The 26,590-nt window shown below is 43.5% G+C and overlaps 1 protein-coding gene across 1 annotated transcript in view; it reads right to left on the minus strand.

Annotated features, from left to right (window-relative positions):
- abca4b (ATP-binding cassette, sub-family A (ABC1), member 4b) overlaps positions 1–26,590 on the minus strand; it is a 180,017-nt gene that overhangs the window by 7,400 nt on the left and 146,027 nt on the right. The window contains exons 35-47 of the mRNA XM_059983935.1: positions 26,319–26,424; positions 24,304–24,378; positions 23,165–23,334; positions 21,862–22,039; positions 14,812–14,927; positions 14,558–14,705; positions 12,860–12,983; positions 9,461–9,590; positions 7,230–7,347; positions 7,092–7,154; positions 6,889–6,995; positions 5,812–5,953; positions 2,309–2,443 (exon numbers count right to left, since the gene is read on the minus strand). Of these exons, the coding sequence (XP_059839918.1) occupies positions 2,309–2,443; positions 5,812–5,953; positions 6,889–6,995; positions 7,092–7,154; positions 7,230–7,347; positions 9,461–9,590; positions 12,860–12,983; positions 14,558–14,705; positions 14,812–14,927; positions 21,862–22,039; positions 23,165–23,334; positions 24,304–24,378; positions 26,319–26,424 (1,612 nt within the window). The remainder of the gene's footprint in view (positions 1–2,308; positions 2,444–5,811; positions 5,954–6,888; positions 6,996–7,091; positions 7,155–7,229; positions 7,348–9,460; positions 9,591–12,859; positions 12,984–14,557; positions 14,706–14,811; positions 14,928–21,861; positions 22,040–23,164; positions 23,335–24,303; positions 24,379–26,318; positions 26,425–26,590) is intronic.

Consider the following 26,590-nt stretch of genomic DNA (forward strand, 5'->3'; position numbering starts at 1 on the left):
GCCCCAGATTCACATCTTGCATGCGTTCCATCCGTGCTGGGCTGATGTCGAGTTAGCAACTCAGGCTCATAATAAACAGACAAAAGAGAAAGGACAAAAAGCGCTGCTCCCTTGCACCACAAGGCGTGGAGAGGGACAACGCATCCTTTTCTCTCAGCTGGTTGAGAATCTGGCAAATCCTGTTTTGCTGCTCGCTCCTATCGACCAAAACAAGGTGTTGATGTTGAACCTTCCCCTTGACGTACTGCCAAGGGGTGATGAGTCCCAGAAACAGTGCCCTACCCCATCCCAGGAGACTAACCTAATGACAATGCAGGAACAAGAGGAACTGCCCCTATGCTAAACGGAGCGCAACTTGGATTTGTGTGTGTATTCCCAGAGCATTGTTGCTCCAGCCCTTTGAAGAGATACAAACGTTCTTAAGTACATCTTTGCATCTACACCAGCAACAAGAGTATGTACCACTCGGCTCAAGGACTGCTTCTATCCTGCTGTCATAGGAACATCAAATGTTCCCCTAATATGATAAGATGGCTTTAATCGTGTGGATAGTCAAAGGCTTTTTCCAGAGGCTGGAATGGCTGGCGTGAGAGGGCACAGTTTTAAGGTGCTGGGAAGTAGGTACAGAAGAGATGTCCGGGTTAAGTTTTTTACTCAGAGAGTGGTAAGTGCGTGGAATGGGCTGCCGGCAACGGTGGTGGAGGTGGATACGACAGGGTCTTTTAAGAGACTCCTGGACAGGTACAAGGAGCTTAGAAAAATAGAGGGCTATGGGTAACCCTAGGTAATTTCTAAAGTAAGTACATGTTCAGCATAGCTTTGTGGGCCAAAGGGCCTGTAGGTTTTCAATGTTTCTATGACTCTTGACCTCACAATCTTCCTGGTTATGTCCTTGCACCAACCTTGTCCTGCGCTGCGCTTTCTCGGTGCCCTCGGTGTACTTACTCTGTTATTGCTTTACCTAGTTCTAGCTTAATGCACTGATGCATTGAATTGATCTGAGTGAACAGTGTGCAAGGCAAGCTGTTCACTGTAAGTGTGACAATTATAAACCAGTTTACCCATTTACATATAACTATACCAGCCTTGTTTCTCTCAGACACGTTATTGGGAATATTCCAATTCTCTCTCTATAGGAGAGATTCTGAACATCTGACAATCTGATTCTGAGAACGGTAAAGTTTTATTACATTCTGCTCAGATGTTTCAACAGAGGCGGAAGTATATATTATGTAGTTTTTTTTTTAAAGGGGTTTTAAAGTGGTAACATCTTTTTCTTTATGGTCCAATTCCCATCTTGCAACTCAACACACAGGAGGTCCTAGATACCAAGCCTAAAACAGTAGATGCCATTATTGCCTCCATTCAGATAGATTTTCTCCACTCGTGGAAAGGGTTAATCAGCCAGGTTCCCATTGACAGGTGTCTGCCTTATCCATTCTCTGTTCCACACCTGCCCCCAGCCCAGTCCCAACCCTACACCAACCCCACCCCAAGCCAAATCATTCTCGCACTCCACTCCCACACCTCATGTTGCACCCAACCCAATCTAACCACCCTTACTTCACTTCTCCTCCTTGACAAGCCCAAGTCCACCAACAGCACCTATCTTTCAATTAAAATTAAATTTAGCTCATGCAGGAAACACAATTTCACTCTCTGGGTACACGGCTGAGGGAGTGCTGATCCGTCAGAGTTTCACCTGTCAGGTGAAATGTTAAGCTGAGGCTCAGCCTTCCCTTCCAGACGAATGTAACACATCCCACAGCACTCTTTCAGAGAACCACAGAGGTGCACCTGGTGTCCCAGCTAACATCCTGTGTGTAAGCAGATTATATAGTCATCATCAGATTTCTATTTGAAGAAGGTTTTTAGCCAGAGGGTGGTGAATCTGTGGAATTCATTGCCACAGACAGCTGCGGAAGCCAAGTGCTTGGGTGTGTTTGAAGTGGCGGTTGATAGATTCTTGATTAGTCAGAGTGTTAAAGGCTACGGAGAAGGTGGGGGAATGGGGTTGAGGGGGATAGTAGATCAGTCATGATGGAGTGGCAGAGCAGACTCAATGGGCTGAATGGCCTAATTCTGTTCCTATGTCTTATGGAGTTTGCTGTGTATAGGTTGGCAATGATGTTCCAACACCATGAACTCTTTAAATGTACCTCTGAAGTTGTGGGGGTCTTTAAGACATACTGAGATTGCGAAGAGCACTATTTAAGCAAAATTTTTTTGCACTGAGTTGTTAATCAGACAGTTTAATTCTGGTGCCAGCCCCAAATGTCAGAATGTAAAAAGCCTCAGAGTTTCCTACCAGCAGCACCACCGGAGGGCAGCCGATGAGGGCAATGGCCGTGGAGAGTTTGCGTTTGTTGCCCCCGCTGTATGTCCCAGCTGTCTGGTCTGCATACTCAGTGAGGTCCAGTTTCTCAATTGCCCAGCTGGCCACCTAGAACGAGATTAACAGAAACTGAGCACCTTACATACAGAGCTTGGCAGGCGACCCTGCTCTGAGAAGTGCAGGAATGTCCTCCCTCAAGCCCGTAGGCTTGTCCCTTCGGTAGTGTGAAAGTCACATTCTATTCACTGGAGTCTGCTGTTGTGCATGTGTGTGCATTCAGTCAGCACTGTTATATACATGTAGCTTGTTTAAGAATAAAAGATACATCTTAATCATTGTTTCTTTAAGAAGAAATGCATCACCAGATCGTGGAGTGAGGAGCAAACAGATTGCTGGAGGAACTCAGGGGGTCAAGCAGCATCCGTAGGGGGAAGAGGATTATCAACTTTTCAGTTGGAAATGTGCACTAGGACCATGTGAGACCTAATGCAGGGTTTCAACCTGAGAAGTTTCTGATCGGTCCCTCATAAGAACTTCAGTTGTGGTAATGAGTTCCAGACCTGAAATGTTGACCATTTTTCTTTCCGCAGGTGTTGCCTGATCTGCTGAGTTTTTCCAGCATCCAGATGGAGATTCAGGTGTACAGTGAAATGCATAACAACCCAAGGATGTGCTGGGGACAGCCCGCATGTGTCACCACACATCCCATTGCCAACAATGTTTTGCTTTTATTTCAATATAATCACACTTTCCTTGAGTCCACAATCTGCCAAGGGGCAGGTCAGTGGCATTCAGGCTTTGTGACCAAGTAAAGTACAAGAGGTCTAGGTATGATCGCTCGAAAGCCATTTTATCTGCTAAGTGGCAATTCTGGACCAAACTTGAATCACCGAAGGCTGCTCAACATTAGTAGCAGGGCTTGAATACAGTCCCCTCATATAAAATAAAATCAAGCGACATCGACGCCAACAAGGCTTCACTCCCAGATGAGCTCAATGCCTTTTATGCTACCTTTGATCATCAAATCATTGAGGCATCTTTGCAAATTCTCAGAGCCTCTGATGACTCTGTGATTTCAGGCTATGTCCACACTAGACCAGATAATTTTGAAAATGCCGGTTTCGCGTAAAAACGGTAGGCGTCCACACCAAGCGTTTTTGAAAATACCTCCGTCCACATTAAACCGGGTATTTGGGCAAATCTCCTCCTACTGCACATACACAGGGACACAATTACAGAAAACAAGCGACATGTTTGGTGTCAAACCTCGCCTGTGAAAGTGTGCGTTTGTGCAGTTACAGACTAGAAAAACTTAAAAGGAAATTGCCAAACGACGGACAGCTTTTGGCAGGAGGACTTAAAACTAAAAAAAAACAAATACTGGAGTGTATGGAGGCAACTGACAGGGAGTTCACAGACAGATTGACCCGGCTGATGACGAACATTGAAAAACTGATTAACTCTGTTTCATTAATAAAGCCCCTTGTTAAATGTATAAAACATGTCTGCATCAGTGTTACCTTGTATTTCCATACAATGTTACATTAGGCTGTTGCACATCTATTGTCAGAGAAGTACTTGCATAAATAGGTAAACCACCTTCATACGAGCAAGGACAGAAAACAGGGCAAAGTGAGTATACTTATTTATTCAGTAAGTTATGGGTCAAAGAAATTGGTGAGTACATTTCTAACTCTTCTGGCTTCAGTCTTGTTGCTGTGTGTTCTGAAGTTGTTAGGTTGTGCACTGCCACCTCCCTCTGTTCCAGCACGTCATGATAGTTTTTTTAGAAATCTCTGGTTACCCTGTCCACACTACTCTGCCCAATCGGCGTTTTCAAATTTACATACTCTGGTGGGTGTTTTAGAAAAACTGTTTTCAGGGGAGGAAAATGCCATTTCAGTGTGGACAGAGGGTCAAAACGAAGAGAAAAAGCTTCAGTTATGGATTTATCCGGTCTGGTGTGGATGTAGCCTCAGTCTCTGAGGCTGGCATGGGAGTATCCTTCATGAGGGTGAACCCACAGAAAGCATCAGGCCCAGATGGCATACCAGAGTACTAAAGACTTATGCTGATCAACTGGCTGGAGTGTCCACTAATATTCTTAACCTCTCACTTTGGCAGTCTGAGATACCCACTTGCCTCAGGTAGACTTCAATTGTACTGGTGCCTAAGAAAACCTGCCTCAGTGACTATCATCCATTGTGGTGGAGTGCTCTAGGATGATGCTGATGAACCATATCAACACCTGCTTGAGAAGCGACTTGGATCTGCTCCAACTGACCAACCATCACAACAGGTCAACAGCAGGTGCCATTTCATTGGCTCTTCACCCAACCCTTGAACATCTGGACAGTGAAGATGGATGCATCATTATGATCTTCATTTACTACAGCTCAGCATTCAATACTATCATTCCCTCAAAGCTAATCAATAAGCTTCAAGATCTTGGGCTGAATACTTCCTGTGCACCTGGATCCTCGATTTCCTCACTTGCAGACCCCATTCAGTTAGTATCAGCAATACCTCCTCACAATCACCATCAGCACAGGTGCACCACGAGGTTGCGTGCTTAGCCTCCCTGATCTACTTGGTTTATACGATGACTGGGGGACTAAGCAGAGCTCCAATTCCATATTTAAATTTGCCGACCTACCAATGTCATTGGCAGAATCAAAGGTGGTGATGAATCAGTATATAGGCGCGAGATTGAAAATCTGGTTGACTGGTGCCACTATAACAGCCTCTCACTCAATGTCAGCAAGGTCGAGGAGCTGATTTTTGATTTCAGGAGGAGGAAATCAGAGGTCCATGAGTCAGTTCTCATTGAGAGGAATCAGAAGTGGACAGGGTCAGCAACATTACATTCCTTGGTGTTATCATTTCAGAGGATCTGTCTGGGGTCAGATTATGAAGTGCTGCTATGAAGAAAGCACGGCAGCACCTCTACTTTCTTAGACATTGAGGAGGATTCAGCATGTCGCCTAAAACTTTGACTAACTTCTATAGATGTGTGATGGAGAGTATATTGACTGGTTGCACTTTGGCCTGGTATGAAAACACCAATGCCCTTGAACGTAAAAGTGTACAAAAAGTAATGAATATGGCCATCACAGGTAGAGCCTTCTTCACTAATTTTTCTTCTTATATTTAACAGTTTGTTGTCTTTCGCACATTGTTTGTCCGTCCTGTTGGAGTAACCTTTCATTCTACTGTGTTTCTTGTATTCACTGTGCATGCCCACAAGAAAATGAATCTCAGAGTTGTATATGGTGACATACAATAACTGTAAGCTGATAATAAATTTACTTTGAACTGAACAGAGCTGACATGCATTGAGATTTATTAACAACCCCATTAGCCTGTCCCATCCTCTCCTTCAGCCTGCAGTGTATCAAGCCATTATTCCTATAGGGCACCAGTGGCCCTTTCACAGCTACCATAAGCAGTATAATAGTGATCGCTGGGAAAATTACCTGGTCGATCTCATCTTCCGGAACACCGCGCAGACGAGCGTAGAGCAAGAGATGTTCGCGGCCTGTAAGGAGGTCATCGATTGCATCACACTGAGGGCAATATCCCATGTTCTGGTGAACGTCTTCAATGTGGGTAAGAATGCTGGGAGAAAGGGTCACGAAACAGCGATGGAGTGCAATGAAACAGCAAGGCTTAGGATTGCTAGCAAAGTCATTAAAGGCAGCATATTTTGTTCTTCTACGTGTTCATTTAAAACAGCCTGATGGAAGGTGCTTGGAGGTTTCCACAAACGGACTGTAGAAAGCATTCTAACTGGTTTCATCACCGTCTGGAATGGAGGCATCAAATCATAGGACCGGAAAAAGCTACAGTGGGTTGTAAACTCAACTCAGTCAGCTCTGTCATGGACACCAGCCTATGATAGAGCGACTCTTTCAAATATCCTTGCCTCAAAAAGTGGAATCTAGCATTCAGGACCCCCACCACCATAATCTGCTTTTATCTCATTCCTGCCATTGGGAAGGGCATGCAGGAGTCTGAGGATGCTCACTCTGCATCTTATGAACACCTTCTTCCTCTCTGCCATCAGATTTTCAAATGGTTGCTGAACCCGTGAACACTACATCACTCTTTTTGCTCTCTTATTTTCACTACTTATTTAATTTTTTAACATTCACAGTTATTGCTCTTTGTAATTTATAGTATATCTTATAAATTGCACTGAACTGCTGCCATAAAACAACAAATTTTGTGACTTATGTCATTGATAAACCTGATCCTGAGTAATTTTCAAAAGGGTGGCATTGGTTAGCACAACGCTTTACAGTAGCAGCGACCCGGGTTCAATTCCTTCCGCTGCCTGTAAGGAGTTTGTACGTTCTCCCTGTGACCACCTGGGTTTCCTCCCACAGTCTAAAGACATACTAGTCGGTAGGCTAATTGGCCATTGTACTGTGATTAGGCTCAGGTTAGATCAGGGGTTGCTGGGTGGCGCAGCTCGAGGGGCCAGTAGGGCCTGTTCCGCGTTGTATCTCAATAAATGAAAAAAAGGCATCTAGGAGTGTGTAGAAATGTACCTGTAGCCTGCGATCGAAGCTTCACCCGATGTGGGATGTATGTCCCCGGTCAGCACTTTGAAGGTGGTTGTTTTTCCAGCACCATTGACACCCAGAAGCCCAAAGCACTAAAGTACAGCGGAAAGGATAATGAGCAAATGTAATGACTAGTTTGTGAACGTGTGCAATTAGCTTTCAATATTCATGTGGAGTTTGAAACATACCTCTCCAGGCCGAACACCTACACTGATCCTATCAACAGCCGGCTGGGATTTCCCTGCGTAATACTGTGGGAACAGAATTCAACCTCAGTTACTTTCTAACATCCATCCCCTTTAATAAGCTGACCGGGTTCCACTCACCTTGGTCAGTTCCTTTATTTTCAGTATGTCATACTTGACTTTGGTCTGAATCCTTTCACGCTCCTTTGCCACATCATCATCTTCTTCAATGGCAGGCAAGTTGCTGAGAGTTATTGGCCTGTATCAGAAAGGGAGACATTCAAAGGGAGGTGATGGCTATAATCATCAATGCCCGGTGGGCCTGGTCATGCTGTTTGGGGAATATTTTCTGATATGTATAGCGGGTGTGTATGAGTGAACCCTGCCCCCTGCTCGTTGTCTCAATGCTCACCATGAGAGCAGTGGTGCCAGTTTTCCAAACTGAGCACCGACAGGAAGATCAACAGGTTGGAATTGTTGGCGTTGAGCAGATGAACAAACCAGTCGATAATGCAAAGGCGACACAAGTAAATTCAGATGATACGGTTTAACCATGCAAGATGGACTGATAGCAAACCTGCTGCACATTTTGCGCTAGTTTTCTTTTCCTTCGTGCTGCTGTGGTATTACACTGTTTCCTTGCCAATGTCTATTTCTGAACCTACATTAGCTTCTGGTTCCTCAGCACTTCTAAACTATAATTCTCAAATATATAATTAAATCCCACATTGGCCTATTCCCTCCCTAACTCTTTTTTCATCCAGTGAACTGCATTCCTTCAAATCTGGAAGGAACTCCTCACAACTTCAATGGCAGCTTTTACACCATCTGCCCTGGGACCTCCCTAAAATCACCTTCCCTCTCTCCTTCCTAAAACTAACCTCCAGCCCTTCTAACATATACATGGTGGGACTAGCATCCATTCCTTTTTGCAATAAGTCTCCAGGAGCATGAGCAACCAACTACATGATGCTTTTATTGTTAAAGTGTCACAGTTTTCAGGGGTTTCATATTATTTGTTCAACATTCCTTGGTTTCAGTAATCACTAGCATAAGAAGGCAATAGAAACATTCTAAATGTCCAACTATCTGGTGAATGAATGTAAGAATTCTGAATGAAGTTGTTAGCAGCCTGTTCCCTGGTGTTGAGAATGTCATGGAATGATCTGATGAAGATTCATCAGATGGACCACTTTTGACCTGATTACGCAACGTCAGATTGGAAAGTTCACTCTGTTTTTCTCTCCACAGCTACTGCCTGACCTACAAGGTATTTCATGAAGTTCTGTTTTCACTTCAGATTTGGCCCTTGAGTTTTAAGTTGATTTCAGAATGAATGGGTTGCCTAATTTGAGAAGGTTGAGCAGGTTAGAATTTAGAGGAATTGAAAGGGTATTACACTGAAGGGGTGTTTCCCCTCATGGAGGGATTTAGAATTAGAGGAATGTAGCTCAGAACAATGGGCCAGCCATTTGAGATGGAGATGAGGAGGTATTTCTTCTCCAAGGGCATTGTGAATCTTTAAGATTCTGTACCTGAGAGTGCTGTGCAGGTGGAGTCATTGAATCCTTCCAAGGCTGAGGTAGACAGATTTTTGGACTTGAAAGAATCAAAGTTTTAGGGAACAAACAGGGAGATGGAGTTGGGCATCAAGCCTGGACTAGCCATGATCTCATTGACAGGCAGGGCCTCTTGACTGTCGGACTGACCTACATCTGCTCCAAATGCCACACCAGTTGTAGGGTGACAGATAATTACTGCACTGAGCAGTTGATTAATGGAATTCCCATCACTCTAGCAAATTTCTACAGATGTACCATGGAGAGTCACCGCCTGTTATGGAGGCTCCATTAGCAGTTGCAGAGGTTGTAGACTCAGCCACCTCCTTCACATGCACAACACTACCTAACTTCGTGGGCATCTTCAGAAGGTGGTGCCTCAAGAACGTGGCCTCCGTCACCATTGGGACATGACCACTTCTCGTTACCACCATTGGAGAGGAGGTACCGGAGCCTGAAGACACACACTCAATGTTTTAGGAACAGCTTCTTCCCCTCTGCCCTCAGATTTCTGAACAGCTCATGACCCATGAACACCAACTTGCTATTCCTCTTCTGTATTCTTATTTGCTTTTGTAACTTACAGTAATTTTTATATCAACCAGAAAACAACAAATTTCATGACATACTCTATGTCAATGACTATAAACCTGATTCTGATTAACTTTTGTTGAAACAAAATTCATAACTCCTACCAAAAGGAGATCAGTGGCCTGAAGAAACGAAATATTAAGGAAGACGGGGAGGGAGTGCTGAAAGCTGCAAAGGAGACAGAGGACGGAATTGCTCCTTTGGGGAAAGTGACGTACGTACAAGTGGCTGAGGAAAAAGCGGTGTTCGAAGAGGAGGTTCAGAGTGAAGTACACAACTCCCTCGATCGCCAAAGCTGTAAGGTTCTTGCCGATGAACTCCCAGTGGAATGGGTTAAAATAAAAATCTTCACCTGCAAAACAAGATTCAGCACATTAACATTAACTAGTTGCCTCATGACTACCTCCAGAATGAGAACAATTCTAATTTTGTATCCAGAAATAGATATTGATTAATAATTAATTCATTGGGTATATTTAAGGCAGAGGTTGATAGATTCTTGATTAGGCAGGGTGTGAAGGGATATGGGGAGAAGGCAGAAGATCGGGGATGAGAGGAAAAATGGATCAGCCATGTTGAAATGGTGGAGCAGACTTGATGGGCCAAATGGCCTAACTCTACTCCTATAGTTTATGGTCTTATGGTTTTAATTCTTAGTGCTGATGCTTACTATTGGCACGGAAGAGCTGGGCGAGGAGACTGTCTGCCCACTGTGTAACTTCAGCACTCGATAATGACTAACCTTCCCACTTCCAGTCCTTAGTGTATACTGAACTGGTTTAACTCTGTTGATAAACACAATAGATTTTGCAGATGCTGGAAATCCTGAGCAACACACACAAAATGCTGGAGGAACTCAGCAGGCCAGGCAGCATCTATGGAGAGGAATAAACAGGGACACAGAGTATCTGTAATCAATATTTTTAATCAGGATTGTCCTCCTGCAGAGCCAGTGGATGGTTGGGGGGGAAGGGAGGGAATGGGCTAGTGGTGACGCGATGGGCAGAAGAGTGCCATTGGGTTGCTTGTGTTACCTTCGCTGCCAACTTCCTCTCACTTTTGCATGCTCAACCTGCTGCTCCTCCCTTCTCTTGCTTGGGGATCTCAGGGGACAGGTTGGTGAGCAACATCCATTGCAAGCATGCAGACTCCCACAGCTGAACTAACAAATATCACTTGCAACCCCGCTTCCTGTAAAGATTATACTCTATCTTCCAGCAACGTCTTATCGGTTCTGACATTGACACATTTCGCCCCAGTTACGTAGAACATTTCAGCATAGTACAGGTCCTCCAGCCTACAAAGTTATGCCAACCTCTTAACCTGCTGTAACTTCAATCTAACCCTTCCCTCCTACACATCCCTCCATTTTTCTATCATCCCTGTGCCTCTCTAAGAGTTTTTAAAAAGTCCTTGGTGTACTTCTATGCACCCACCACTCTCTGTAAAAAACCTATCTCTGGCATTCCTCCTAAACTTTCCTCCAATCACAACAGAATTATTTGGAAATACAGTCGGGCAACAGGCCTTTACAGCCCAATGAGCCGGCAATCTCCAATTACACCCTTGTGACCAATTAACCTACTAACCTGGACACCTTTGGAATGAGGGATGAAATGGTTTACTCACAATTTCAAAACTTAATAACTGTTGAAGATTCTTTCACATTGAAGAATGAGCAAACTTACAAAAATTATTTGATTTAAAACCATCTGAGACCTGGGCAATTTCCATGGAGATTCACAGTACGGCTTCACTGGGCGAGCAGTAAAACTGAGAGAATGCTAAGGGCTGTCATATTTATGGGGGTGGCACGATAGTGTAGCAGTTCGTGTAATGCTGTTACAGCACCAGCGACGACCCGAGTTCAATTCCTGCCGCTGTCCGTAAGGAGTGTGTACGTTCACCTTGTGACCACGTGGGTTACTCTGTGTGGAGTACAGCCTCTGTGCCCTAATAAAAACTAATCCCCCCACCTTCACTATTCCCCATCCCCTTTTCCCTCTCTCACCTTGTCCCCTTACCTGCCCATTGCCTCCTTCTGGTGCTCCTCCCGCTTATCTTCCTTCCATGGACTTCTGTCCTCTCCTATCAGATTCTGCCTTCTCCTACCCTGTATCTCCTTCACCAATCAACTTCCCAGCTCTTTCCTTCACCTCTCCCCCTTCCTGGTTTCTCCTGTCACCCTGTGCTTCTTCCTCCCCTCCCCCCACCTTCTAACTCTGCCCCCTTATCTTTTCTCCAGCCCTGATGAAGGATCTCAGCCTGAAATGTTGGCTCTACGCTTTTTCGTAAGTGGCACCTGGCCTGCTGAGATTGTGTGTGTGTGTGTGTGTGTGTGTGTGAGAGAGAGAGAGAGAGAGTGTGTGTGTGTGTGTGTGTGTGTGTGTGTGTGTGTGTGTGTGTGTGAGAGAGAGAGAGTGTGTGTGTGTGTGTGTGTGTGTGTGTGAGTGTGTGTGTGTGAGAGAGAGAGAGAGAGAGAGTGTGTGAGAGAGAGAGAGAGAGAGAGAGAGAGAGAGAGAGAGAGAGAGAGAGAGAGAGAGAGAGAGAGAGAGTGTGTGTGTGTGTGTGTGTGTGTGTGTGCTGGATTTCCAGCGTCTGCAGATTTTCTCTAGTTTGTATGATTGTTAAGCTGGGTTCTGAAAACAGGAAACCAGTAATGCAGGCCTTAGTCAGTCTGTTTTTGCAGTAACCACATAAACACAAGTCACCGAGTATCTGCACTTTGTGTGCGATTAGCAGAATCGCTGCATTACTGCAAGTTCCAAATTAGTAACGCTAACCATAACCATCTCCTTTCCAGTAAAAGCTTATTTAAACTCGTTGTTTTAACCCAATCTCGTGCTCAACATTAGATAGGCTTTTAGACTTTTTTCCTTTTATCATGAGGTTATTTTTTTCAAACTGCTATTGAGTTACAGCTGTGATGACTCGACTGATAACAGTTCATCTCCACATACCCACTTGAGTGCTGACATTTGCTGCCACAAGTTAATGCAGTTTGACTGTGACGGGTGAGGAACTACCCGGCCAGAGAGATTGTTCTGAATACACCTGACCTGAGGACGCGGACATTCGCAATTCAGCTTCACTGGGAGGGTGGTAAAATTGAGAGAACGCTAAGGGTCGTCACATTTATTGCTTTGATACAATAGAGTAGAGGTTAGCATAACACTATTACAGCACCAGCGATCAGGGGTCAATTCTTCCCACTGTCCGTACAGAGTTTGTACATTCTCCCTGTGACCACGTGGGTTACTTGATCATACTGGTGTAATTGGCGAGGGCTTCTTACTGTGTCTTTTTCTCCAAAAAGGTAAACAGTACCTTCTCACAAGTCAGTCAAAAGTGAGATTAATAATAGTGTAGTCTCTGCTTGCAGTTTCTGTATTGACAAATGGCACATTGAAGAAACTTAAAATAAGGTGAAACTAAGTCTTAAAATGGTAACAACAACACACACAAAATGCTGGTAGAACACAGCAGGCCAGGCAGCATCGCAATTTCATTTCAGTAATATATTCGCCCTCCACAGTACCTTCAACTCATGACTGAAGAGCAACCGGACCCGAGGATGGAGACACACTTACTGACTCTCTGAAGGACTATGTGAAGACTTACCAAACCTTGCGTATACCTCAGTCACTGCCTGATTCATAGCCATGTCGATTAAACCTCTTCCCAAACAGAAGTGTGGAAATACTAGCAGAACATTTTTTAACATTGAATTGAACATTTGGAGACCCTGGAATAGAAGATTCATGCAGTATTAATTGATTTGACCTTTGGCCATAAGCAAATAGGACATACCTGAAGAACTAGTGAAGATCAGAAGTTACAAGTTCACTGTGAATTTCAGTTATCACCCAACAATCTTACTAGCCACCCATTGCCCAACCTTCCTGGCATTCATCATTACTTTATACAATGCTGTGCAAAAGTCTTTGGCACATACTGTATATATAGCTAGGGTGCCTTAGACTTCTGCACAATATTGTATTTATTAACATGGAATGGAGACTGAGTTTGTAAATCTGATCAGAGCAAAGGATGTTGGGAATAGTGAAGGTAGGGCAGTATGGGAGGGGTGTGGGGCAGGTAGCAGAGAAGGAGTGCCGGGGGGGAGGGAAATTGTGTGGGTGCAGAGTCTCCCTCACTCACCCTCTCTCTCACTCTTCTACTCTCTCTCTCTCTCATATAAGAGTTTTGCACAGTTATTTTATTCTCTTGGACTATTTTTATTTTTATTGTGTGACTGTATTTTACTGACATCTTATATATATTTGCTATCTTATACGTGCCTTGTGCAGTGTGTGACTGTTGGTACTGTGTTTTGCAGCTTGGCCCTGGAGTAACGCTGTTTCGTTGTCTATATTCAATGTTATTCATGTAAAGTTGAATGATGATTAAACAAACTTGAACTATCTCTATTGAATTCCTGCAGATTATCAGAGATTCATTTGTTGAACAAATAACATTTTTATAAAAATAGAACATTGTATTTTTTGAACAAAATGAAATAAGAAGGCCCATTCATTTGAGTCAGACTATTATAGCACAAAAAAGCCTTTCTAGTAATGTTGAACTGCTATTCTACCCAGTCTAATCGACCTGCACCTGGACCACAGCCCTCCATACCCCTCAAATCCATGTACTTATCTAAACTTCTCTTAAATGTTACTTTTGCATACCTTTATCAAATCTCCCCTTTTTCTCCTACTCTCCAGGGAATAAAGTCCCAATTTGACTTTTAACCTGTAAGTCATGTTCTGAAATCCTGGCTGTTTACCTGGTTATTACCTGGCCCACATTAGCTTTTATTCTGTGTACCTAATCCCATTGATCTGCAGCTTAACCAAACTCCTCTTAAATGCTGCAATCGAACCCGCATCCAGCACTTCTGCTGGCAGTTTGTCCCACACTTGCCCCATCCTCTGAGCGAAGAAGATTCCCCTCATGTTCCTCTTAAATATTTCACCTTTCACCCTTAAACAATGACCACTAGTTCTAGTCTCACTCAACCCCAGCTTGCATTAACCCTATCGATACAATTTTGTATACCTCTATCAAATCTCCCCTCAGTCTCCTGCGTTCCAGAGAATAAAGTCTGAAGCTATTCAACCTTTCCCTGTAAGTCAGGTCTTCAAGTCCTGGCTTGATTACCTGGCCTATAATGGCTTTTAAATATCTAGTCTCTCATTCCGCCAACAATGCGAACCAGCAGAGCAGGAGTATCTCAGCCCACTCCATCATTCTCCCAGGGAAGAGCAAAACAAAATGTCTATTTAGTAGGCTTACAAAAACTCAGAGAACACCCACCCTGCTATTTTCAAACAGGTCGAGAATAAACGTGATGGCACTGCCATTGATGCCGATGAAGAGATTGATGCAGGACAGAGCCACGTAGGCAGTGCTGGGAACACTGAACACAAACGATGCTGGGTACATCATGGGGGTCACCGCCCACCTGCAACAGAGGGGAACATACGTTTGAAGCTTGATGCCAGCAGACAAATAATGACCAACCAGCCCCTGAGGAGATGAATAATGGAGATGTTGAATTTATGCCTTACCCGTAAAGCAGTAACAGAGCTACAAATGCAGGCAGGTTTTGTGAAGAGGTGTAGGCTTTCTTCCTGAAGCCAATGAAGATCAGGATTACCATTATTGTAGTCACTGAGTAGTTACACTGAGGAATAGGGAAGCAAACATTGTCAGGTGAAATGTTACAACTGCTGCAAGATAGCACAGCAATCAAAGTTCAAGGTTCAAATTAAATTTATTGTCTAAGTACATACACTCAGTGGCCACCTGCACATCAATGCAAATACCCAATTATGCCAATTAAGTGGCAGCAACTCAATGCATAAAAGCATGCAGATGTGGTCAAGAGGATCAGGCTAAACTTCAAACTGGTGTTGTAGAAGATTGCCTTGGAGCCTGAAGGGACTGTGGACTGTGGACTGATCCAGAGAGATGTTGAAGATGTCTGTTAGAACCTCTGTTAATTCACACCCTCAGTCCCTCAGCTCCCAACCAGGTATGCTAGGAAGAGGCGGCTAAGGTAAGTGAGGAACTCTGAGGAAAGGAGGCTGGCGAATTAATAACAGTGCACAAAGAAAGGGCAGATGTGTCAAATAACTTTTTTTGCAATAGTCTTCACCATGGAAGGCATTGTTAATATCCCTAGGATATCAGACAGACTAATTCCAAATAACATGGTAGAAATGACAAAAATCTCAATGATAAGGGGTTAAGTTTTGAAGAAAACCAGGGGGCTTCAAGCAGTAAGTCACAGTGCTCATTGAACTTTGCACTGGGATTTAAGGGTTATGCCTGCAGAGAGAGAGGGCCCATTGATTGATATCTTTCATTGGGCTCACTTCCAGGAAGGGTGGGACCTGTACAAAAGGGATGGTTTGCGCCCAAACTGGAGGGTACTAACATCCTAACAGAAAGGGTTGCTAGTATTGAATGGGGGAGGGGGGTAGTGTGGTGGTTTAAACTACAGCCGCAGGAGGATGGGAACCGATGTACTAGAACAGATAGTGGAGTGGTTGTGCAGAAAGATGTTATCAAGCCTACATACGTACAAAGTTGGTCATCAAAAGGATGAGCACGGTGGGACTGACGTTCTGAGCTGCGTATATTTCAATGCAAGGAGTTTTGTAGGAAAGGCGGATTACCTCAGGGCCTGGATCAGCATGTGGAATTATGACATTGTTACCACTAGTGAGACTTGGTTGCAGGAGGGGCAGGACTGGCAGCTCAATGTTCCAGGGTCCTGTTGGCTTAGAGGTGACAGCGTGGGAGGGGTGGCATTTCTAGTCAGGGAAAATGTCACAGCAGTGCTCAGTCAGGACAGACTGGAGAGGGTCTAATGAGACTTTATGGGTAGAACTGTGGAATAAGAAAGGCACGACCACGTTAATGGGATGATATTATAGACCGCCCAACAGTCTGCAGGATTTAGAGGAGTAAATTTGTAGAGGGATTGCAGAATGTTGCAAGAAACACAAGATTGTGATTGTAGGTGATTTCAACTTTTCACATATTGACTGGGACTCCCATACTGTAAAAGGACTGGATGGAATAGAGTCTGTCAAATGTGTTCAGGGAAGTTTCTTTAATCAGTACATAGAAGTCCCAATGAGAGAGTGTGCGATACTAGATCTCCTATTAGGGAATGAGACAGGGCAGTTGACAGAAGTTTATGTAAGGGAACGCTTTGCATCTAGTGGTCATAATGCCACTAGTTTCAAAGTGTTTATGAGAAAGGATAGGTCTGATTCTTGGTTTGAGGTTCTAAATTGGAGAAAGGCCAATTTTGATGGTATCAGAAAGGTTCTGGTAAGTGTGCATTGGGACAGGTGATTTTCTGAAAGGTGTACTTGGTAAGTGGGTGGCCTTCAAAAGTGAGAATTTTGAAAGTATAGAGTTTGTATGTACCTGTGGGAATAAAAGGCAAAGATAACAGGTTTACAGAATCTTGGTTTTGAGAAATATCGAAGCCCTGGTCGAGAAACAGAAGGAAGTGCATCAAAAGGCACAGACAGTTAGGAACAAATGAGGCAGCAGAGGAGTGTAAGAAATGTAAAAGAACACTTAAGAAGGAAATCAGATTGAATAAAAGAGACATGAGTTGCTCTAGCAGTCAAGGTGAAGGAGAATCCTGAGGGTTTCTACAGATATAGTAAGAGCAAAAGGATACCAACGGTCAAAATTGATCCTCTGGGAGATCAGATTGGTAATTGATGTGTGGAGCTGGAAGAGATGGGGGAGATCTTGCTTCTGTATTTGCCCGGGAGGTGGACATGGATTCGGTAGATATGAAGCAATGCAACAGTGAGGTTATGGGCCCTATACAGATGAGTGAGGAGGTGGTGCTTGTGGTCTTGAGGCAAATTAGTGTGGATAGATCCCCAAAGCTTGACAAGCTGTTCCCTCAGACCCTGTGGGAGGCTAGTGCAAAAAGTTCAAGGGCCCTAGCAGAGATATTTAAGACCGTAAGACATGGGAGCAGAATGGGGCCATTTGGCCTGTCAAGTCTGCTCCACCATTCCATGATGGCTGATCCTTTTCTCCCCTCCTCAGCCCCACTCCCCAGCCTTCTCCCGATAACCTTTGATGCCATGCCTAATCAAGAACCTATCAATCTCCGCCTTAAATAGACCCAACGTCCTGGCCTTCACAGCTGCCTGTGGTAACAAATTCCACAACTTCACCACCCTCTGGCTAAAGAAATTTCTCCGCATCGCTGTTTTAAATGGATGCCCCTCTATCCTAAGGCTGTGCCCTCTTGTCCTATGTTTCCCCCATGGGAAACATCCTTTCCACATCTACTCTGTCTAGGCCTTTCAACATTCTAAAGGTTTCAATGAGATCCCCCCCCCCCCTCATCCTTCATCCCCCCTTTATTCCCAGAACCATCCTTGTGAACCTCCTCTGAAACCTCTCCAATGACAGCACATCTTTTCTTAGATGAGGAGCCCAAAACTGTTCACAATACTCAAGGTGAGGCCTCACCAGTGCCTTATAAAGCCTCAGTATCACATCCCTGTTCTTGTAGTCTAGTCCTCTTGAAATGAATGCTAACATTACATTTGCTTTCCTCACCACCAACTCAACCTGCAAGTTAGATTGTTCTGCATCACAGATTTTTGGATTTTCTCCCTGTTTAGAAAATAGTCTGCACATTTATTTCTACTTCCAAAGTGTATGACCATGCAATTGCTAACCTTGCATTTCATTTGCCACTCTCTTGCCCATTCTCCTAATCTGTCTAAGTCCTTCTGCATCCTACCTGTTTCCTCAACACAACCTGCCCCTCCACCAATCTTCATATCATCTGCAAACCTGGCAACAAAGCCAGCTATTACATCATCTAAATCATTGATATACAGCTTAAGAAGAAACAGTTCCAACACTGACCGACCCCTATGGCAGCCAACCAGAAAAGGACCCTTTTATTCTCATTGGCTGCCTCCTACCAATCAGACACTGCTCTAGCCATGCCAGTTAATTTCCTGTCTTACAATGGGCTCTTAAATTGGTAAGCAGCCTCATGTGTGGCACCGTGTCAAAGGCCTTCTGAAAGTCAAAATATAGAACATCCACTGCTTATCCACCCCATTATCTATCCTATGTGTAATCTCCTCAAAGAATTCCAACAGGTTCGTCAGACAAGATTTTCCCTTAAGGAAACCATGTTGACTTTGTACTATTTTGTCCCGTACCATGAAGTACTCCATAACCTCATCCTTCACAATTGTCTCCAACATCTTCCCAACCACTGAGGTCAGGCTAACTGGTCTGTAATTTCCTTTCTGCTGCCTTCCTCCTTTCTTAAAGAGTGGAGTGACATTTGCAATTTTCCAGACCTCTGACACCATGCCAGAGTCCAAAAGTTTTTGTCAGATCATTATTAATGCCTCCACAATCTGTATAGCTACCTCTTTCAGAGCCCTAGGGTGTAGTTCATTTGGTCTGGGTGACTTATGTACCCTTAGGACTTCCAACTTTTTGAGCACCTTCTCCCTTGTAACTGCACTCCTCTTCCCTTACACCCTTCAATATCTGGCACACTGCTAGTGTCTTTCACAGTGAAGACTGATGCAAAATATTCATTATAAACATCCTTAGCCATTGGTGGGTTGCGGATGTTTGTAGGATAGCTAATGTAAAGATAGGCTCTAAGAATAAATCAGGAAATTATAGGTTGGTGAGTCTGACATCAGCTGTGGGAAAGTTATTGGAAGGTATTCTGAGGACTGGATATATAAGTATTCGGATAGACATTGACAGATTAACGCTTTGTGCTTGGTAGATCCTGTCTAACTAATCTTATAGAGTTTTTTGAGGAAGTTAACAGGAAACTTGATGAAGGCAAGGCAGTGGATGGGGTCTACATGGACTTTAGCAAGGTCAGTGTGGGAGGTTGGTCAAGAAGGCTCATTCGCCTGCATTCAAGATGAGGTAGGAAATTGGATTAGACATGGGCTTTGCGGAAGAAGCCAGAGTGTGGTAATTGACGGTTACCTCTCTGACAGGCGGCCTGTGACTAGTGGTGTGCTGGGGGGGATCAGTCTGTTGCTGTTTGTCATCTATATGGACGACAATGTGGTAAGCTGGATCGGCAAATTTGCCGATGATGCCAAGAATGGGGGTATAGTTGAAAATGAGGAAGGCTATCAAAGCTTGCAGCGGGATTTGGACCAGCTGGAAAAATGGGCTGAAAGTTGGCAGATCGGATTTAATACAAGCAATTGTGAGATGTTGCACTTCGGTAGGACCATCCAGGGTAGGTCCGACACAGCGAGCGATAGGGCACTGAGCAGTGCAGTAGCAATCTGGCAATAAATCATTCCTTGAAAGTGGCATCACAGGTAGGTAGTGCGGTAAGGAACGCTTTTGGCACATTGGCCTTCATAAATCAAAGTACTGATTACAGGAGTTGGGATGTTATGTTGAAGTTGTACAAGTCGTTGGTGAGGTCTGATTTGGAGTATTGTGTGCAGTTTTGCTCACCTACCTACAGGAAAGACGTAAATAAGATCAAAAGAGTGCAGAAAAATTAACAAGGTGTTGCTGGGACTTAAGAAAAGGTTGAATAGCTTAGGACTTTAATCCCTATAATGTAGAAGACAGAGGGAAGATTTGATAGTTACACAAAACAATGAGGGGTATAGATAGGTTTTTCCACTGAGGTTGGATGAGACTAGAACTAGATATCATGGATTAAGGGTGAAGGTTGAGATGTTTAAGGGAACATGGGGGGTACTTTTTCACTCAGTGGGTGCTGAGAGTGTGGAATGAGCTGCCATCTGGATGCAGGGTTGATTTCATTACTTAAGAGGTTTTTGGATGGGTACATGGATGGGAGGGGTATGGAATGCTATGTTTCAGGTGCAGGTCGATGGGTCTAGGCAGACTAATGGTTTGGAATGGATTAGATGGGCCAAAGGGCCTGTGTTTGTGCTGTAGTATTCTATGACTCGATATCACACTGAACTCTGGGAGGGTTACAGGGTGGCTCGCTTGTACGAAATAGAAGAGAGGCAGAAGGCAGGGAACTACAGGCCAATTAGTTTAACATGTATAATTGACAAGATGCTGGAATCGATAATCGGAAAAGGAACAGCTAACCAATCACTTAGGAAAGCTGAATATACCGTACCTGTAAAAGTATTCAACCCCTTGGGAGTTTTCAAGAATATGAATACAAGAAAATTTCCAAGTATCCCTTGGAGTACCGTTAAGTCAGTCATCAAGAAATGGAAAGATTATGGCACAGCTGTAGATCTGCCTAGAGCAGGCCATTCTCAAAAACTGAGTGACCATGCAAGAGGGGCACTACTGAGGGAGGCCACCAAGAGACCTATGACAACTCTGGAGGAGTTACAAGCTTCAGTGGCTGAGATGGGAGAGACTGAGCATACAACTGTTGTCAGGGTGCTTCACCAGTCACAGCTCTATGAGAGAGTGGCAAAGACAAAGATACTGTTGAAGAGAACTCACATGAAATCTCAGTTAGAGTTTGCCTGAAAGCATGTGGAAGTCAGGTGGAAGTTTCTATGGTCTGATGAAACCAAAATTGAGCTTTTTGGCCACCAGACTAAAGGCTATGTTTGGTGTAAACCAAACACCGCACATCATCAAAACACACCATCCCTGCCATGCAGCATGGTGGTGGCTGCATCATGCTCTGGGGATGCTTCCCTGCAGCAGGCCCTGGAAGGTTTGTGAAGGTAGAGGGTAAAATGAATGCAGCAAAATACAGGGAAATCCTGGAGGAAAACCTCATGCTGTCTGCAAGAGAACTGTGACTTGGAGATTTTTTTTTCAAGCAAGACCCCAAGCATAAAGCCAAAGCTACACAGGAATGGCTTAAGAACAACAAAGTTAATGTCTTGGAGCGGCCAAGTCAGAGCCCGGACCTTAATCCAATTGAGAATTTGAAAATGGCTGTTCATTCATGATCCCCATGCAATCTGACAGAGTTTGAGCAGTTTTGTAAAGAAGAATGGGGAAAGATTGCAGTGTCCAGATGTGCAAAGCTGATAGAGACCTAACCACACAGACTCAAGACTGTAATTGCTGCCAAAGTTTCAGCTACTAAATACTGACGAAGGGGGTGAGCAATTATGCAATCAATTATGCTGTGTTTTATATTTCTAATTAATTTAATCACTTTTTTTTTAGAGATCTGTTTTCTCTTTGACATGAAAGAGTATTTTTCTGTTGATCAGTGTCAAAAAAGTCAACATCACTGTGATTTAAAGTTGAATAAAACATGAAAACTTCCGGGAGGGGAGGCAGAATACTTCTTATAGGAACTGTAATTAAACTTACTTAACACTGTTTTTTTTAAAAGGTTAACCATGTTTGACTTGTATATCTGAATTCTTCAAGTTCTAAAATTTCATCGTATCAGCTCTAGCAACTCAAAATCATAAATAAATATTTAGGTGTTGGCATATTGCAATGATCTATTTCTATAATGTGACTGAATTATATTACATTTTAGACAATTGACATGTATTATAAGACAGTTTCAAGTGCGGGACATTATTACCAGCTGCTACTGCCCGGGTGCGCTCACTTTCCCTCTGATTATGACGTACCATATCCCAAAGGAAGTTGGACACCCAGTAGGTGGTTGAGCTCATTCCACTGACAAACTGCAGGTGCTTCGCGTTCGAGACCCTCTCCTGTATCAGGTAGATCACAAAGCTGGCTGGGACAAATGACATGGCGAAGACCACGCTGATTGCAATCACTGCGTCCACTGAAGTAGTAAGGCTGAAATCACATATCCAATGTGCTGTTAGTGACGGTGAGAAACATCAGCAAGCTTGATACAATTATAACAGGGAGTGAGACTCAAAGAGGCCCTTACAGAGATACAGCGCGGCCCCAGGCCTTTCTTGCCCATCTGCCTTTTTAGACTCCAGTGTATGTTCATCACTGGGCCAACAGCTCCAAAAAATGACTTACTGGATATTCTTCCCCTGCGGTTAGTGAAAACTTGCAATATTCAATTAAATTTTTATTTAGAGATACAGCTCAGTAACAGGTCCTCCAGCCCAACGAGCCCGTGCTGCCCAACTACACAAATTCCGCATATCTTTGGAATGTGGGAGGAAATTGGGGCACCCAGAGGAAATCCTCATGGTTGCCGGGACAGCATATAAACTCCTTACAGACGGCGAATGGAATTTAATGCAGGTCACTGGTTCTGTAATAACATTATGCTAACCACAATGGTACCATGCCATTGATTGTTTTATAGGTGATGCTTTCAGAGGTTTCAGAAGATGCTTTGCAAATCTCAAAATTATTAAGTGGTAGCAAGCATTAAATCTCAATTCTGTTTAAAAGTGTGGGTTACCCATTTAAAATTGTGGTGAAGCCACTTTTCCTCCTCTCAGAGGTTTATGAGTTTTGGAGAATTCTCCTTGAAATTCTCCTCAGCTGGGGAGTGGGGCTGAGGAGGGGTAAAAAAAAAGGATCAGCCATGATTGAATAGCAGATCAGACTCGATGGGCCAAATGGCCTAATTTTGATCGTATGTCTTGTGGTCCTATGGTCTAAATTGTGTTAGCAGCAGAGTCTTTGAATACTTTTGAAGTAAATTCCTGATCAGCAAGAAGGTGAAAGTTCACTGGGATTGGCGAGGATGTGGAGTTGAGGTTATAATTGGTTATAATTTGTTATAATTGGTTAAGTATAACCAATTTATAACAAATTATAACCAACTTATAATAAATTATAACCAATTTATAACAAATTATAATTGGTTATAATGAGGTTATAATTCACATGAACCTGTGAAATAGTGGAGTATGCTGAATTGCCTATTCCCGTGACTAACAGAGATGGGCAGGTGTCGCTCAATAAATGTGGCCTCAGCGCTCACCAACTTACACTGTCACCTCTGAAAGCTGCTCCTTTGTGAGGTTGAGCGGATGATTGATGACGGTAATGCCATAGTCCTCTGCGTGATGTTGCTTGGGAAGGTTCACCCGAAGAATTGCATTGTTAGCTACATTCATGAAGGCAACCATGGCATGCCAGCCTTTGTTATTGAACCACACCTGGAATAGATATACGTTAGGGAGTCACAGCTCCTGATACAAAAGCAAGAATCAGTTTTGTACTTTTGGTTTATAAATGAATTCCTAAATGAGGTCAGATGTTTTCATGTGGAGTCTAGTTTTACATCGGATCCTTGAGGTATCCAGTTGCTCTTTTTCCAGATAGCCAACAGTATGAGTCTTACCACAGATTGGTGTGCACACATTACACAGAACAAAGCAAACGATTGCATCAAAAATGTAGGAGCCATGCATCTCCTCTCCATCTGCATTGTATTCTGTGTTCAATGGTTCAATTTAATATCAGAGAATGTATACAGTATACAACCTGAAATTCTTACTCTTCACAGACGTCCATGAAAAGAGGAGAGAATGAGTGATAGAAAAACGTTGGATCCCTGAGCACCGCCTCCCCCCAACGCACAAATAGCAGCAGTGTCAACCCTCCCCCAGTTATTTCAGCACCCACCAAACAAGCAATAGCAAAGCCCCCAAAGAGAGACCATGACTTGCAGTCCAACAAAAACAATTGTTCATCTGACAATTCAACATGCCACGGGCTCTTTCTTTCTCTCTCTCTTCATAACAAGGGACAGAGAGGTGTCACCCTTTCACAGCGAGTGGAGAGACCAACGAAACAAAACAGCTCGCTGATTACGATGTTGCAATCTGCCATGGAATAAAAGCTTTGTAACATCTTTTGCTGAAAGCTTAGTTAATTATGCTTAAGTATGCTGAAATTTCATTGCTTCTAGATGATATGTTTGCTAATTGCGAGTAAAGGATCGAATAACTTTCTTCGATTTTTAGAACCATCATTATTGGAGCTGAGAGCGCATCATACAAGTATAACAAATTCATGGTGGTTGACAGTAGCGGCAATTGTTTTTTCTTAGAATTGGCCGCTACAAAAGGTACAAGCACAACAAAAAGAATTTTGTGGTCTTCATTTCAGGTTTTGTGACTCACCTTGATATTTTCTTCAGTCTCCAAATACTTAAGGAAGTCATTCAGATTGCTAAACACCATCTGTGTAGTATTGCCCTAGTGCAAAAAAAATCAATTAATTGAATAATATGACCAGGAATTCAACATGAATATTATAACTGGAATTGGATGGAAGAAGCAGTATCTTTCTACCACTAGAGGGAGCAATGAAACATGGAAATGTCCTCTGAATGCTATAGGATGGCCTTGCCCTATGGCCCTATCTATAAACTTATTTAACAATGAAGTGCATCTTTTCCCTCTTCATTTGGAGATAAGCTGCATGCAGGTGTATGTATGCGATGAGCTTATACACCTTGTACAGTAGAGGGACATCCTTTGCAACAACAACACTTCACCAGAGAAGGTGAAAGAGGAAAAGAAGATCAGCCGGCCCACAAGATAAGGTTTTGGAAGGTCAATGAACCTGATGGCTAAACTAATGTGATCATCACCAAATAATAGACTGATTAGAGTTCATATTCAAAACTGCCTTACAAAATCCTGCACAGTGAACTAACACTGACACATTTGGGGTGACATGACAGTTAGCATAACACTATTGCTGAGCCAGTGACCTGGGTTCAATTCTGCCGCTGTCTGTAAGGAGACGGTATGTTCTCCTTGTGAAGGTGTGGGTGTCCTTTGGTTCTCCAGTATCTTCTCACATTCTAAAGACATACTGGTAAGTAGGTTGACTGGATATATGGTTGTATTTGGGTGGCGCAGGCTCATTAGGCCAGAAGGTCCTGTATCTCTAAGTAAACTTTAACCCTATTGTGCTTTCAGTGATGTTAACTCCAAGTAATGCCAATGTGACATTTGAATTATTCCATCAGCTAGTTACATCAGCCAAAGTACCTTCTTCAGTACTAAAATGCTGCTAGTTGTGTACTGTTTATGTGGATTATCAAATATGCAAAGAGAAATTTGTAATTATATTGTCATCTTTCTTGGACAAAGTCATTTAATTGACTCAGTGTCCTTGGAACGGAGGGAGATATTAGGTTGGCTTCTCTGTTGCATTAATTAATCCATTACTGAACCAGACATCATTTGATATCTAAACCCAAATTGAAGATCAACAGTAAAACATTAAGAACCCACTAGAGATTTTAAAATATTTATTGTTCCATTAAGCAGTGTATTGCTTTTACTGGGGATGGTATCATAGTCATTGGGAAGTACAACACAGAAACAGGCCTTTCAGCCCATCTGAACCATCTGAACTGCCTTTACCCATTGCCCTGTACTGGGATCATAGCCCTCCATCCATGTACCTATCCAAAATTCTCTTAAATGTTGAAATCAAGCTCACATGCACCTCTTGTGCCGGCAGTTCGTTCCACACTCTCACGACCCTCTAAGTGAAAAAGTTTCCCCTCATTGGTGACATGGTAGCGTAGTGGTCTAGCACAATGCTTTACAGTACCAGCGACCCGGGTTCAATTCTCGCCACTGCCCGTAAGGAGTTTGTATGTTCTACCCGTGACTGCTCAGTTTTCCTCCGAGTGCTCCAGTTTCCTCCCACAGTCCAAAGACATACCAGTTGGTAGGTTAGTAAATTGTTCTCTTATTAGGCTAGGATGTAGTCAGATTGCTGGGCGGTGTGGTTTGAAGTGCTGGAAGGGCTTATTCTGCACTGTATTTCAGTCAATCAATCAAAAAAAATGTTCCCCTTAAAATTTTCACCTTTCACCCTAACTCATGAGCACTAGTTGTAGCCCCACCACATTATGTGAATCGCTGTAGTGAGCTGGGACCACTTTATCCTTCAAAAGGAAATCTGGATAAACACAAGATCATTCAGCAGCAGGGAAATAGTTGAGGATTAGTTTCTGATTGCAAGGGAAGTGACTAAAACAGTGTCGATCACTTGCAACTTCCTTCACTTAGGTAAACCACATCATGTGAAATGTAATACAATAAAGCCACTGAACTAGGCTGAACAAAGAGCTACTCTGCAGTGGTAGAAAACAAAGGTTTGAGCGGCCTACCCCAGTGATATTCAGCAGGCGGCCCAGCTGGGAGAAAAAGCTGCTTATCTGTTTATGGTTGACGGGTAGGCCTGGAAGTTTTCCTCCGATGGTGATGCCGCCATACCTGGAGTGATGAAACAGACACGCGTCAAGTGAATGGACAAACAACAACGAGAAGGAGGCTTGTCAGCGCGGACTCAGCGCTTCCCTGCACGAACTACTCAGGACAACACCCTCAGCCCTACCAGGTCTGGTGACCTGCTCTTTCCCGAAAGGTCGTTGTGTGAATG

This window comes from Hypanus sabinus, chromosome 11 (assembly GCF_030144855.1).
Source record: "Hypanus sabinus isolate sHypSab1 chromosome 11, sHypSab1.hap1, whole genome shotgun sequence".
Lineage (NCBI taxonomy): Eukaryota > Metazoa > Chordata > Chondrichthyes > Myliobatiformes > Dasyatidae > Hypanus > Hypanus sabinus.